This window comes from Cynoglossus semilaevis, chromosome 1 (genome assembly GCF_000523025.1).
Source record: "Cynoglossus semilaevis isolate Cse_v1.0 chromosome 1, Cse_v1.0, whole genome shotgun sequence".
Classification (NCBI taxonomy): Eukaryota; Metazoa; Chordata; class Actinopteri; order Pleuronectiformes; family Cynoglossidae; genus Cynoglossus; species Cynoglossus semilaevis.
In genome coordinates, this window is record NC_024307.1 from 21,989,838 (window position 1) to 22,006,061 (window position 16,224).

At 39.2% G+C, this 16,224-nt stretch overlaps 1 protein-coding gene across 1 annotated transcript in view; it reads left to right on the top strand.

Moving 5' to 3' along the window:
- The window catches only part of adam19a (ADAM metallopeptidase domain 19a), a 116,391-nt gene that overhangs the window by 63,983 nt on the left and 36,184 nt on the right, over positions 1–16,224 (top strand). The window contains exons 4-5 of the mRNA XM_025061370.1: positions 3,312–3,393; positions 12,485–12,561. Coding sequence (XP_024917138.1) covers positions 3,312–3,393; positions 12,485–12,561 — 159 coding nt within the window. The remainder of the gene's footprint in view (positions 1–3,311; positions 3,394–12,484; positions 12,562–16,224) is intronic.

The window sequence follows — 16,224 nt, forward strand, 5'->3', positions numbered from 1 at the left end:
ATCCATCCATCCATCCATCCATCCATCCATCCATCTATCCATCCATCCATCCATTTATCCATCTATCGATGTTATCACTCTCGCTCTCTGTTATAGTAGATTAAAATCAAGCGTTGTTGCTATTGACAAACTGAAAAACATCTTTTAATTACAGTTTACTTTAATTATTGGCTCCTTCAACTTTCTTGGCTCAGACCTTAATGTTTAAGGCTGTTTTTGACACCAAACATTTTGACAAAGTGAGAAACGTTATGTTTTCAACAGATTTTCTTGAAATTCTGCCAGACTGTGGAAACTACAGTGTTGGTTATTCGAAGAAAAATGTTCGGCCTTGGCATACAGCTGACTCATCTCTTTTAGTTTAGTTTAGTGAACAATCAGTCTGCAAGAGTCAGCATCATCACTGTGGTACATTTGTACTGAAATATTTTGTTTTTTTTTTTTTTTTTTTTACAAAGAATACAAATACAGTGTCTTACTAATTGGCTGTGAAATACCTTATAATAATTAGCTTTCCTGTCCTAGCATCATAGCTCTATGCTCTTTATTGGACAACTGTCCTTGATCAACATGTTGTTAGCATTAGCGTGTTAGCTGTTGGGTTTCTCTGGTTTCTGCCTCTGTTTCTGTGTTGAGTACAGTGGAGAAAATAATGGAACATGATAAACTTGGGGAAATAACAGTTTCCTAGACTTGGAATATTGCCCGTCAATCAGTGACATTGTTATAAGCTTGCAATGACGCACGTTAATCAGTGAACAAGAAAATGTAGTCCGATCTGTGGGATACCATCGCCATGGAGACTATCAAAGACACGTCCTCCACAGTGAGTCACACAGTGTGCAACCACACAGATAACGAAGCAGCGACTTCTGTCTCTGTGCTTTACGGCAGCGGGAGACAAAAGTCAGTACTTGTTAAAGCAACATGGTGATTGATTGGTGACTGTAGTCACTGTCATCCATCCATCCATCTATCCATCCATCCATCCATCCATCCATCCATCCATCTATCCATCCATCCATCCATTCATCTATCCATCCATCCATCCATCCATTTATCCATCTATCGATGTTATCACTCTCGCTCTCTCTTTCTCTCTCTCTGTTTCTCTCTCTCTCTCTCTCTCTTTCTGCCATAGTTTACTCTGTTACCTTTTTGTATTCCATGCCCCAGTGTGGATAAATACAGCAGATTAAAATCAAGCATTGTTGCTATTGACAAACAAATTAGAGTTTACTTTAATTATTATTTGTTATCCTACAGTTTACAACAGCAACACAATAATTTTCCCAGTCTGGGATTAGTAAAGTTAAATCTAATAATAATAATTATGTTGTTTACTCGATGCGAGTAATGGGATATGTGGTTTCTCTGGGAATCAAATCCTTTCTGGTTGCAGACCTGTGAGCTACAAACTAACTACAGAACTACAAACTAATCTAATCTAATCTAACCTTCATTCTTAATCCTTTGACCAAACATCACATTAAACAGTAAAGTAACCTTAGAAAACTGTGTTCAACTGTACATTTTGAGTAGGTCTTTGGTCAAATTGGTAAAAATATTGGCTGAATATTTAAAACATAATTAAATAGTATATATTACTGTGGTCTCCAGAGAACTAATTAAGATTCAGCTCATCTCTGGAAATTCTTTTTCCAGAAAGTCTCATGTGTCCTGTAGCACCAATCCATGTCTTTGTCTCACTGACATGTCTGTAGCATCATCACCTTTAGCATGTGTTTAGCAACATCCTCTTTGCGCCGTATCTAACCACAACAAGCTTCAAATATACTTGTACTGTATAAACACAAGTATATGTGAAGCCTCAGAAATATAAGTTTATATCTTTACAAATGGAAACGTTGTTGAAATGTAATATAGTAGCAAGTAAGACATTTAATTTCATTCTCTCTCTGTCTTTTTAAGTCAATGTTAACGCTAACTCCATATCAGCATGAAAGACTAGACTCCAGCAGATACAATATTTCATCCAGCCATGAGTTTATAATTTCTCTGCAATCAAGCTTCAAGGTGTCTGTAAAGAATTCAGGAAAAAGAAAGCTGTGAATATCTCTGGAGCTTTGTCCGACTTAGCAGTTTCTTCAAAGTGAGGATTAGCTCGGCAAACGCAGCATAAGAGCCAGGACCGGTACATTTCACACGTTTACTGCTGCTGCTCAGGGCCTGAGCTGGAGGACGTGGAAGATTTCCTGTCTGGGTTCTTAAGGAGATTATGAGGTTGTTGCCCCCTTCAGGTCATGTGATGTATCCGATGACGTCAAAGTTTGATCATGGTTTAGCATTTAGGCTAGAGATAAGAGTATGCTAATTAACATTGATGAGGACAACGGCTTCACCGAAGCAGCTCTCTGGACGTTCTACAATCCTCCAACTCTATCAAACTACAAGATGAGTTTTACTTCATCTTGCAATATTAATAATAATTCATTAAAAATGATTTATAATGAATAATATTCAGAAATGTTGATTTAGCTCTGTTAATGATGACTAATTATCACCAGTCACAGTCAAAATGAATCATCACCAACAGTTATTAAACCACAGCTACCCTGTGATTAATCAGCCAAGACTTTTAGTTATTTATATACCTGCAGAAGCCCTGTGATTAATCAGCCAAGACTTTTATTTATTTTTAAGTTCATGCCTTATGGTAAAAAAAAATTTTTTTTTGGAAGCTGTGTGTTAAATAAAATAGACTTTATTAGCATTAGCATTAGCTACGTGGCTAAGGAAACGGAAGCCTACTGCCCTTAAAACCTGCAGAAACATACGGCAAAGAAGAAAGTGAATGAGAGAAAGAGTCAAAGGTATTTGTATTGAGAGTATGTGTCCTTCTTATTAATGTGGACTCTCCTGAAGACAGAATGATTTCAATGTCACTGATGGAACTTCAGTGTCACTGTGGGAAACTCAGCAGCAGTTCAGGACAGTTTACAGTCACTGGACGTTTTCTCTGTAATGAAAGTAGAACCCGCTGATAAAATGAGTCCGGCTCTGTCTTTACTCTCATCCTCTGGTGTCTGCAGATATAACAGTACTGTGATTCAACTGGACGTGAATGAAAAATGCTCCAATTAGACAAACACTGGTTCCTGGAGCGTGGCAGCTCTCTGTGAAATGATCTGTCAATAAAAGCTATTTTGGAAATGGCTGAAAGTGTTGTGTGATTGTTGTTGGGTTTCTTTGTGCTGCTGCAGCTGAACTCAGCTGTTATTTTAAAGTTCAATTTAATCATTTTTATCTCACCCTCCTCCCTTGTCTCCCCTCTTCTCCCGCTCTTCTAGCGAGCTTTTGGGTCCGGACTTTACAGAGACCTACTACACAGAACAGGGACGGCCTGTGACTCTGACCAATCACAACTATTCTGTGAGTACCAACTTTATTAGTGCTGATTAACAGCATTTGGTATCAAACCATTTGACATTCAACTCTGATATAGGAGTATATATTAGAAATATATATGGAAATATATGAACATCGGCTCAAAGAATACTTGTCTCCAGGATTTACAGGGATGAGAATTGATAAGAATTCACAGATTCTGATCAGTTATCAATATCACTTATCAACTCAAATATTTGGTATTAGAATAGGAAAGAATTAAATCTGCATGAAAAAAAACATGTGACAAACACTGATGACATCATCAGTGAATATCTTGGTGTCCAAGTCCAATGTTTCTGGTATTTTTCTTCTATTTTCTCGTCAAAGCTCTGTCGGTCTTCAAACAGCCCTGGTGTCGTTTTTGGGAAAAATTCAACCAATTGATTCTGTGGAATCAGTAAGAAATCTGCATGATCATGAAGACTAACAGGTCCAAACACATTAGACTGTTGGGAGTCAGTTGTCCACATCAGCAGTCCCCAAACTTTTTGTACCAAGGATCTGTCGGTCGTTATCAGACATTACCTAATGACCTATGGACCGGCCGGTACTGGTCCCCGGACCAGGGGTTAGGAACCCCTGCACTACAGTATGAGTGATTGATGACTGATTTCCATCCCTAATATTTTTCCTTGTTCTTTAGCCAGTTCCTGATCTCGCTTTACTTTTTTAAGCAACAAAGATTGAACCTAAAATAATAGAGATTTTTATTGTAGGGGAATGCACACAAACAACAATGTAAAACAAGTGTGTGTGTTCCTAAGAATGTCTGCCATTGTGGGGGTAATGAGCAGCTAACAACAGAGGGACACGGAGGAGGAGGGGACAGACGGCACAGCTGGACTTTTGACACAGTCATGAAATCGTCCCTGTATATCAGAGGAAGCTCCAGTGGAGACAGGGAGCTCAGATTCACGGCTGAGTTTCTCCTACAGACAGAGAGCAGCTCAGATGTTGGAGCTGATGATGGAACAGATCAGAACAGTCAGGCATTTCTGAGAAACAGTGATTCTTCAGTTCATCGTAGGTTGTAATTATTCCATCATGGCTGAATTAAAAATTCCCATGGAGAGTTTTTAGGCCTTAGCGCCTGGTTGAAGGGTTTCAGTCATTTTTTAGTTTTTAGTTTTGTTTCTGTGCAAAAAGAAAAAACTGTGTGAGTGTGTGAGTCTCTGCTCTCACACAAATATATTCCTGTTTTGTTCCTGTTTCTGGAACAACTGCCAGGAGCAGCTGAAGTGTCTCACCCAGGGACACATTAGCATGGAATGAAAAAAATCAAACTCCAGACCTACTGTCTGCTTTATACACTGATTCACTATGGCACAATATTATTGACTAAATCACATTATATATTGACATTATGTATTGACATTAATTATTATTGTTAAAGAAAGTCACAGTTTTATTATAAATACTCTCATTAAGAAATCAGATACAGGTCACCAAAGGTCAACAGATGGGACTTCAGCTAACAGTGTGAACTTACGCTGCAGGCCGTGCTACAGGTTGACCTTCTGTCTGACATATAAAGCTGTTAACAGTAGGTTTCTATAATGACTGAATAATGAGTGTTTTCTTTTTCTTTAGTGTGAACTCGACCATAGTTTCTGAAAGAGCTTATATTTAAGTGGAGTCTTCAAGTGTTTTGTGGAAGAATTGAGCATCAGTGTAGCAGCCGTTACTGCAGCAGCCTTCAGAACTTCAGAGTTTCTGTAAGAACAGCTTTGCAGTCAGAACATTGTAAAGTTTACAGATTGATGTTGCTGCTTCTTATCTCAGAGGAACTCATTTGGTTTCCATGTTTGAGGAAGCAGGTTATAAATATATGTGTGACAGACGGGTCACATCTGCAGAGTTTCTGCTGAGCACAGGTGATTCAGCTGACTGACTGTGGTCTGGACCAACTGGGCTGGAACAAATCATCTGGTCATCCTCCACAGACGAGTTCATAAGTCACTCTACAGTCAGTGGCTGTGTGTGAGTGTGTGAGTGTTAAATGACCTGGAACTTGTTTTAAACAAATTCAAGTCAAAGATAAAATGCTGACTTCAGTTTCAGAGCTGCTCTCAGTTCATGAGTTTCATGAGTATCAACAGGCCTCAAACCAGTCTGACACTAGGTTTCAAACCAGTCTGACACCAGACCTCGAACCATGCTGACCACCCCACAGTACCTCTTTTCACCATTAATTGGGCTGCGGACCATTTGTTGAAAACCAAAAATTTTTAGTGGGACAGTCAACTGATATTTTTAATTTTTTACTACAATTTTAATTTATTAAACCTTCAAAAGAAGCTGATTCAACAGCAGGAAGGTTTTGACTGGTTTTCACTGCTTGAATTTCAGAACAATTTATTATTATTATTATTCTGAAAATGTGTTAAAAGTTGTTTTGTTTCTTTTTTTTTTAGTCTTGTTTTTTCTGAGCCTTTCAAAAAGCCTGACCTTCTGACCTCATTGGCTTTGTTCAGATCGTAAAGGATTCATTAAGAAAGGTCTCTGGTCACTGAGGTTCCAATGCGCTTTTGGAAGAATGGTCAAAAATTCCTATAAACACTCTCCTCAACCTTGTGGACAGTCTTCCCAGAAGAGTTGAAGCTGTAATAGCTGCAAAAGGTGGACCGACATCATATTGAACTCTGGGTTAGGAATGGGATGGCACTTCAGTTCATAGTAGGAGTCAAGGCAGGTGAGCAAATACTTTTGGTCATATAGTGTATTTCAAAGATTAGTCAGAGGGTTCAAGGTGAAAAGACAGGAAGTCCTTGAATTCTTTTGATTTCATTCATTCAACAAGACTTTGACTGTGATCTTCAGTCCTACCCTGTCTCCAAGGTAGTTTCTTTATCAAACCTTCTTTAGAAGACTTTTATCCCTAAAGGTTAAAGTCACAGACTTTCATTTCCCTCTAATTCAGATGATATTAGATTTTTTTCCCGACCTCTTGGTATTTGGCTTCATTTAAAAGGAGACTTTTTAATCTTGGCCACAGACCAACTTTAAAAACACACAGATTCACCTAATTATCCCACACTGCTCCAATACCTCTCTAGTGAGTATATATCTGCTTCATATTTAAAAATATATATGTACATATATTTCCCTACTTTGCACCATTACAGCAGTATAATGACTGACTGTAGACATGATGGCATGGTTCACTGTGTCCTTGGCCAATAAACAACACATTCACAGGGTAAACCATTGAAGTACTGTCTAAGGTCGATCCAAATCCAAATTATATCATGAAAAGTCATGAAAATTCCTCCAATGTTAAAGACTAAGATCCAAATCCAAATTATATCATGAAAATTCCTCCAACATTAAAGACGTTTATCATGAAAACTCATGAAAATTCCTCCAACGTTAAAGACGTTGTACAAGTCAAGAGTTTTGTTTGTGTTTTTAGATTGATAGGAATTTACAGATTCCAGTTCTCTTCTAAATATTACTCTTTGATACGATTTACGAATTGCATTAGGAAATAGAATAGAGTCAAAATAGTTTTGTGTGAATGGAATTTGAGGACGACTAAATAAAAAACTGCATCAAAACCAAACAGTTCCTCTGTAGAAATGAACATGTTAACATGAAAAAAAACACATGCGATTTTTCACTTTTTTTGTCAAACAAAGGTGAGTGAAAGGAACCTGAGGCAGCCTCTGAGTTTCATTTAATAATTGAAACCGTGTCTGTGTCTGAGAGCCATGAAATCTTAAACAGCCGTTAAATGAGGTTGAGGCCGAGAAAAGTGTCCCAAATATTTGTTGTTGTTGTTGTTGACTCTCCATTGTTATTTTCCTGCAGACGCTCATCATACAGTAGTATTATAAAACATATACATTAATATATGTCCTAATGTTATTATAGAGGATGGCCATCATTCATTCATACACTACAGTAAAAGCAGGTTGACTGATGTCGCCAACATTAACACAGGAAACGACCTGAATGAGTTTAATGTGACCCATAAAATAGAAGAAAGAGAAAAAATGACACATTGATGCTAAATGAATCGGCGGGTGTTTGACCAAGGGTTTCTGGAAATGCTGTAGGTTAATGGTTCCCAACATATAGATGGGGATCTACCAGTAGATCACAAATGGAGTGCTGGTATAGCATGAACAATTTAAATAAGAAAATTAAAACATAATAATAATTCTATAGTCTGTAGTACTGACCAAATACAGTACTGTGAGGATTGATCTACATTGTGCCATAGAGCTACATGCAATATATAAGAATACTATATAAAGTCTAGATTCAGTTTAGTTTAGTACTATATAAAGTCTAGATTCAGTTTAGATGAGTGAATATATATTAACCTTTTCAATGGAGGTCGATCACCTTAGCCTGGTCATTTGAATAGTAGCTTCAATGCCAAAAAAGTGTGGACACTCCTGCTGTCGGTATTTCCTCGTGTCTTTGTTGGTAAAGCTCCGTCCGTGTTTTCATGAAATCCAACCAAATGTCAGATCATTTCTGCCTCGACGCCAGGTTGTAAACTCTTTAGGAATCTGTAAGCATTAATCGTTGAACAAGCAGACTAACGATTCAGAGGAATCAGACCATGGGGACTGGGTTCTCTACAAGAACCGGCCCCCTGGCTGTGTCAGAGTACTGATACTGATCAGTGTTGTCTTCACTCTGCTCCTTCACCTCCAGCTGTTTGACTCCCTCCGTCCTTGTGGAAATGGGATTCGTTTTAACTCGCGACTAAATAAGCGTTTGTGACAGAAACACAATTGTTACTTTTAGACCGAAAGAAAAATAATTTAGCTGAAAAACGCAGGAGCCACAGCTGCGCTGATGCCTCATTGGTGAAGGCGTGTAATTAATTTGTAAGAAAACTGTCAGCACAGCAAACGCAATGCAGTCACATACTTAACATCAGGTTAGTAATGTTAGAACAGAGGGATCTACATTTGTCATCGCTAGAGAAAAATCAAATCAAAAATACAATGAACCAGCGCCATGAATATTTGCATAATTGTTGTTGATAGATTGCTGTAGAATATCGATATGGTATTGTGAGATGAAATTTTGCGATAATCAGCAATTTTCTTACACCCCGACTCATTGGTTCTGTTTGTATCATTGGTGTAAAGACAGTAAAACTGTTGAACTGGTTAATGTGAGGAAGAGTGAATCATCATCGGCTAAAGTGTTCTCTCCAACCACCTGGCTAATCTATCACTAGAACCAGAACTAGAATCCCTGAAGCTGACGCCCTCTGGTGTTTGACTAGCTTCTGAAAACATGTTTAGCTTATCAGGTCTGTAAAGGGAATCCTCAAAGTGGGCAGTGTTTGTGCACAGATGGCAGTTTTCTCTGCAAACACTGAACCCCGGGCCCACAGGGGCGATCTCCTCAACTGCCTCCATATCACATCCTCAACATGTGACCAGACGAACCAGTGGGAGCTGGTGAGGAGCAGATTAGTCCGTTGGCTTTGACGGAGCGCTCACTCGTGCTGCTGTTCAAATGAAAGAGCTCATTTCACGCTCCGGAGAGCTGACAGAAGCTTCTGGATTGTCAGACGTGGACATGCAGGCATCATTTGAACCTCCTGGTCATGAAGCACTTTTCAGCATCAGCAGTGAGCCGTCAAGCCCACAGGCAGACATGATTCCTGGAATTATGAAAAGTCAGAATTCTTTTCACACTAGTGGGGTTGAAAAGGCTAATGTTTTGTTTTTTCAGCGTTTTTCAGAGAATAACAGTAAATTAAACTGGACGGCTGTAGAGGAGCCTGTAGAGTTGGTGATTATGTTTACTTTAGGGTTGAAGATTCTTGGTCTTCTTTCTCTTGTTGGTTCACATTCCCTTCACGGCAGCGGTCAACTGCTGCCACCACTGGTGGGCCACATTAATGTCCGATGTTCAATACTAAAAAATATTTCAGAAAATAATTGTATCAAATATATGTAAGTACTCTATGATATTATATTGCAATCAGCAAGTATCAATCTATTTTATTATTCTCAAATGACAAACTAAAGAATGTCAATAATGTATAAAATATACATTTAAAATTTTAAAATACTTTTAGAGCAAAACTGTAATTGACATCAATTCACGGGCCAGATGTCAGGGTTACGTGGGCAGTAAGTGGTCCCCGGGCCATTAGTTTGATACCAGTGTTTTATGCCCAAAGTGAACTCCCTCCACAGTTTATCAGGAGAACGACGGCTCACATGCAAATGCCCATTCCTAACAAATACACAGTGTAGTGTTAGCTGTCTCTAAACAGTCTGATATATTTTAGAAAATGAATCGTGGAAATGTAGCTCAGTGGTAAAAACTCTGATGATGAATCAGTTTCATTGAAATGTCACCGTCCTCCATCATTGATATAAAGACTCATAATGAACTGCATCAGTCCATTCACTTCAGCAGCTCAGTTCCACTCAGACTCTCCTGCTGTAGTTGATCAGTGATAATGCTCCATAGCTGCAGCTGGTTAAAGGGTTGGTTCAGATTTTTTAAAATCATGGTTCATCACGGTGGCCTTAAAGAAACTGTATCCTGCACCAACCAGTGCAGCATTTGGTCACTTCATATACTACTACTGTTTCATAGCAGTAATTGTGGTTCATGTGCAGTGGACTGTGGCGCAGTTATGTATGATCATACACTAATGGGACAGAGTCAATGTTCACTGACATCAGACGTCAGTTATCAAAACCTACAGAATACTGACATATTTCTACTCTTTGTTTGTGAATTAAACCTTAATGAATGTCCTTGTGTTGGAGGTCATCTCCATGTTTGAACTCATGACTTTTTATTCATTCCACATTTCTGTTTCTATTTGGTCCAAAACCACATTTTTTTTAAAGTAGGAAGCAGAAAAATCTGATGTTATGCTGCTGGAGAAGAAGAGTGTCTAAGAGAACCAGTGAAATAATGAAGTATATCATTCCTGAATATCAGCAGCCTCTCTGTGGTAATGCAGGCCACTGGATATTTTAGTTCAGATTTCTATGCCAAGTGTTTCCTGGACTCAGAGCCTGCCGTCATTATTTTGTTGGTGCTGCCTCAACTGTTTAAAAATCAATGTGTTTGATTGTTAGTGTTTCCTGAAACATTTCTAACTGCAGTCAACTGAACACAATCTGCTGTGATTTTTCCACCAATCCATTAGAGCTGTGTGTGATATCTCCAAACCCTGTTCCAGGATGATGGTATTTTTCGATCCAGATAATGATTCCCATCATTACTTCTTCTCTCAGCTGTGTACACAGTGGCCGTGTCTCTGTAGTTCACGTCTTTCATCTCTGAGTCTGAAGTTTGTTTTGGAGCTTTGACTCTTTCTTGGTTCTCATTTAAAGACTGTCACATGGTAAAAAGTTTTATTGCTGTTCAAAGCTGCTGTCGGCCAGTCTACAGACTGATAATTAGTCCAAAAGTCATCGGCCACCATCTCACCTCATACCCAGTCTTGTCTGACGTTACAGTACCGTTGTTCCTGTCCTGTCTTTTTCTGGCTCCATGACACTTGTCTTGTGGACACATAGGGGGCGTCACAGCATTTGTATTCGTCCCAAACTGTCACTGCCAACATCTGGCATCACAGTTGATTCCAGTGCAGTCACACGACAAGTAGTACTCAGTGATGGTAGATCCAGGGGGCAGTAATGAGCTGTTTACCCAGCCCTAGCTCATCAATACGACCAGTTTCAACAACACACAGGAGTTAGTCGAACCAATGGATGTGAAAGGGGAGCAATAAAAATGATTAATAATGATTGTGTTCCTTAGTCGTCCTACAACGGGGACATTTACAGTGTGAGTCACCACAGGGGGTGCTATTAGGGATATGTGGTTGTTCTGGGAATTGGACCTGGGGCATTTTTTTTTGGGGAGAATTTATTTACAATTTAACTTTCCACCTCTGGGTCTCACCCCTCTGTAAACAGCCCAAACACCGGAGCAGTGAGCTGCACTTTGGCAATGTTCATGCTGACCTTAAAAGTACTGGTCTTTAGTCATGTCCAGGCATTTCAATTTCATTTGGAGAAGTCAAACTCATGAAGAAGTCTTTAGGAGTTATGAGTTTACAGTTTTGACACGGAATTAGAATTAAGAGTATTCTCCTAAAATGTGAGGCTTCACAGTCAATATTATATTCAGTATGCATTCACAACACACAGCAAAGCAGAGTTTGATTTATTATAAAGAAAATAATTACACCACACACTGAGCTCTTTGGTAATAAATGAGAGAAAAAAAACTCCCTTTAACAGGAAAACATCTCCAGCAGATCCAGAATCAGTCTTTGACTGTGTGTCTTGGCAAAGAGATTAAAGAGGGAATGGGGGCGACAGCTGAGGAGAGACGAAGAAGGGAAGGGGGGGAGATAGGTGGAGATAAAAAAAAAAAACACGGTAATCTCAGTTCTGTCACACAAGATGTAAAAAATGCAAAGAAAATACAGTACAGTTCCAAACACTGCTTCATCTGTATATTAGAGGCAAAAAAGCTGTAGCTGAGTTAGAATTGATTAATAATAAACAACAACACAGGGAGACCTCGGTTCACAATGTCCTCAACCAACCAAGGTTATGTTGCAATCTCCAAAAAAAAAGTGTTAAGAAAGTCTTTTTCCATCATTCAAAACACAGCATTAAATCTTGGAAACTAAAACACACGTTGGTGAGCGGGGCGGATAAATATGTTTTCATTGGGCTCTACACTTTTTCTGCCCTTCATTATGGCTCCCAGGAGTAGGTCAGATGACTGATGTTTTGATGTCCTACATTATGATGTTAGCACTGTGACAGTGTAGGTCAGTGACTTAGGTACAGAGTTCTGACCAACGGTGAAGAACAAGTTACGTCACTCCATAAAAACAGAACTCCAATGTTAGTCAAAGACCCCCAGTACTGATGGTGACGGTAGGGTCTCATCATATGCAGTATCATCCAGCTGTGTGTGTGTGTGTGTCAGGAAATGACAAAGTGTTCTTAACCTTGACATTTAATTTGACTTTACTAAAACACCTGCTGTAACCTCACCCACGTCAGGGACACGTACGGAGAACTGACGTCCACACTTTGTCTTCCAGGATCACTGCTTCTACCACGGACATGTGAGTGGACATCCAGAGTCCTGGGTGGCTCTCAGCACCTGCTCAGGAGTCAGGTACAGTCGACCAGTCCAGATTTACAACTGCTTTGAACCAGTACTGTGTTGATTGATGACATTTTCAGGGCGCCTGGAGCCTAAAATGAACGCTAATGAAATATTGTTTTTTTAACCAATCAGAGTTTGAGTTGGCATCAAGCTGGCATAGCAAGGTTTTCTAACTGTTCTACAGTCTGTTGGTGACTTGAGTGATTTGATAGGGTGGTCCAAGAATGCAAACGAAGCATATAAAATATCTGAGCTGGTTCATCTGGGTTGATAGCTACGATCATGTGACTGCACAAGTCAAAGCTACTACAATGTCTGTGGGGTCTCCAGGAATGTGTGATGTCAACGTGGGTACACAAGCTGAAACAGGTTGAGAACCACTGGTACAGGTGTAGTTTATTATATTTAACTTTTTAATAACTGGGACTGAGTAGATGGTCAGAAACTCCTCTTCAGAAACACTTAGTAAAGAGTCCAAAGTCAGTATTATTCAAAGCAGGTTAAGCAGCAGTGTCCAGGCCTGGGGCTCTGCTTCTGTGTCTGTGTAATTAGTTCCACATAAACTCTGCTAAAACATCATTAAATATTACATTTTAAAGCTCTTTAAAGATGAACAGCATCTTTAAAGAACTTTAAGACATGAACCAACAAGATACTTATCCGTAAAAGAATGTATAAAACACGTCTAACTGAACCATAACTGGACCTTCATCTGAAACTATAGATTACTTCAAGAAGTTACAAATAACAGCAAATATAGAAAATATTGAAATGGATTTGCTACTATATCTGCAGCCCCTGTGGGGCCCTGCCCTTCATGTTGGGAACCATTGTCCACAACCTACCAAGGATTCTTGTCTGCTGTCAAATGTGTGTAAATAATCCTGTGGTCAAGGGTGACTGAGGCTCAGTTCCAAGGAACAAGACAGTTGTAAAGGGTGTCAGTTAGATCAGTTAAATCAGTGTCTGAATGAAACCACGTTCTACTATCAGAACCATCATGTTCCTCCGTCTGACGGCGGCTTCTCCTCTGATGACACGTGCATCAGCACTCAGCATTCAGCCTGGGCAGGAAGCCAGGGCTGACTTGTTGACGGCAGCTTTGATGGAGAACAGAGGTGTGTGAGCCAGCTTTTTAAATGTCCAGTCATTCACAGACTCAGTCCACTGTGGGCCGACTGATGATGTAAGGTGGATGTGACGTCAGGTCGTTAAAGTTCCCTTTGGGAGGAAGGGATCAAAATCTACTGCACAAAATCTTTGTTCGCTTAGAAACTATTGAAACAAAGATAAATTAGAATCTTTGGTTTAAAGGATGGGTATTTGAACTTCCTCCTTGTCCCAGGACTGTGTTTGGGCTGATTAGTCAACAGTTGTTTTTGGGCTCCCAACTCAAATATTGTTGTTTTAGTATTTAGTCATATTACTGCATTAATGAGGAGTACTTCATATCTAACAAATATACAAATATCTATTTGTTATTATCCATACCAATTGTGAAGTAATAGCTACTGTATGTCTGCAGACCACTCACTCCACCACACTGCACCACCTCTCTACTGATGATTCATTATGATAAGTCTTAGTCGCTGTTACCATATAAACCAGGGGTGTCTGGCCCTTTTTGTCATGCAAATAAGTACAAATATATTAGGAAATATTCATATTTAATGAAATATCATTGGACAAAACACGACTAACGTAGCATGTTGGTGTTTTTTTTTTTCACTTTCAAAATGTATCAAGTGGGTCAGATTGAACCGGATTTGGACCACGGGCCATATGTTTGACACCTATGGTATAAATTAAAAAAAAGAGAAGTTCTCTACACTGACCTGGAAAAATAATCACTCAACAAGAGGGGAGGCTGAAGACATGGTCATCATGAGATCTCTGCACTTCTGTCAGTGGTTCAGGGTGTGGTCACCTGCTTTATGACAACTTTACATTGTAATGTAATTACTTTTTTACACAGGTGATGAACCCAGTCAGTACTTGACTCAACCTCTACTGAGCTTAGAAACTATTGAAACAAAAATAAACTTTGAATTAGTGACAGAGAGGGACTTTAGGGCATTTAGAAGCTTTGGTTTAAAGGATGGGTATTTGAACTTCCTCCTTGTCCCAGGACTGTGTTTGGGCTGATTAGTCAACAGTTGTTTTTGGGCTCCCAACTCAAATATTGTTGTTTTAGTAATATTACTTCATTAATGAGGAGGACTTCATATCTAACAAATATACAAATATTTCTTTGTTATTATCCATACCAATTGTGAAGTAATAGCTACTGTATGTCTGCAGACCACTCACTCCACCACACCGGACCACCTCTCTACTGATGATTCATTATGATAAGTCTTAGTCGCTGTGACCATATAAACCAGGGGTGTCTGGCCCTTTTTGTCATGCAAATAAGTACAAATATATTAGGAAATATTCATATTTAATGAAATATCATTGGACAAAACACGACTAACGTAGCATGTTGGTGTTTTTTTTTTTCACTTTCAAAATGTATCAAGTGGGTCAGATTGAACCGGATTTGGACCACGGGCCATATGTTTGACACCTATGGTATAAATTAAAAAAAAGAGAAGTTCTCTACACTGACCTGGAAAAATAATCGCTCAACAAGAGGGGAGGCTGAAGACATGGTCATCATGAGATCTCTGCACTTCTGTCAGTGGTTCAGGGTGTGGTCACCTGCTTTATGACAACTTTACATTGTAATGTAATTACTTTTTTACACAGGTGATGAACCCAGTCAGTACTTGACTCAACCACACTTTAGAAATCTTGGCAGAACTGTAAACAACATGCAGTCAATTCTTCAGTTTTGTGTTGTTTGGTGTCATCTATGATGAACACTCACTGAGTGACATCTGCAGTTCTTGATGATGATGTAGGTGGTATCAAAGCCATTATGCTCATTAAAAGTCACTCCCACACCAGAGCCTCAACGACCTCAGTAAATCATCAATGTTATGGAGGCAGAATAATGGCAGCCTGAACATAAAATGCTAATGTCACAGACGTGGCAGGACTGTTGGTGGAATCACACCAAAGGTTTGGTGATGATTCAGTCAGAAATCAAAACTCTTGGCTCTGTTGTTCAACAAATGAGACTTTGTCAAGTTTTTTGACCTTTGACCTGTTGAATATTCACTAAGATTTCTCATTTTAGTAATAACTGACCAGAACAAAGGACAGTCCAGCAGAGAAGACTATCAGCTGTAACAATTTTCTTTCATCAGTTTGTTTCTATTCACCATCAACTACACTCATGAATCAAGGTTTGACATTTTACAAAAACATGGTCAAACTACTGCAGAATAGTTGAATGTACAGTCAGAGGGTAACATGTAAACAACTTCCTGTTGTTAAGTTTAAAAAGTTCTGTTAGGCAACTGGATGTGGATTTTCTAGATAGAAGACGTTTCACCTGTAATCCAAGAGGCTTCTTCAGTTCAGTTCTAACTGGTGGTGGGGAGTACAGCAAATAAATACTTTAGGTGAGAAAGAATAAAGCTACTTCAGCTCCACCCTGTTAGGTGGGGCCTTGGGGTCAACTGTGAAAGTGTAAACAGTCATTAAGAGTCTGATGGGTCGTTGTGGTCGTCCATCAGAACGGTTTCAGTCACCTGCCTCTTTGTTGTGTGAAACTGAGGTGAA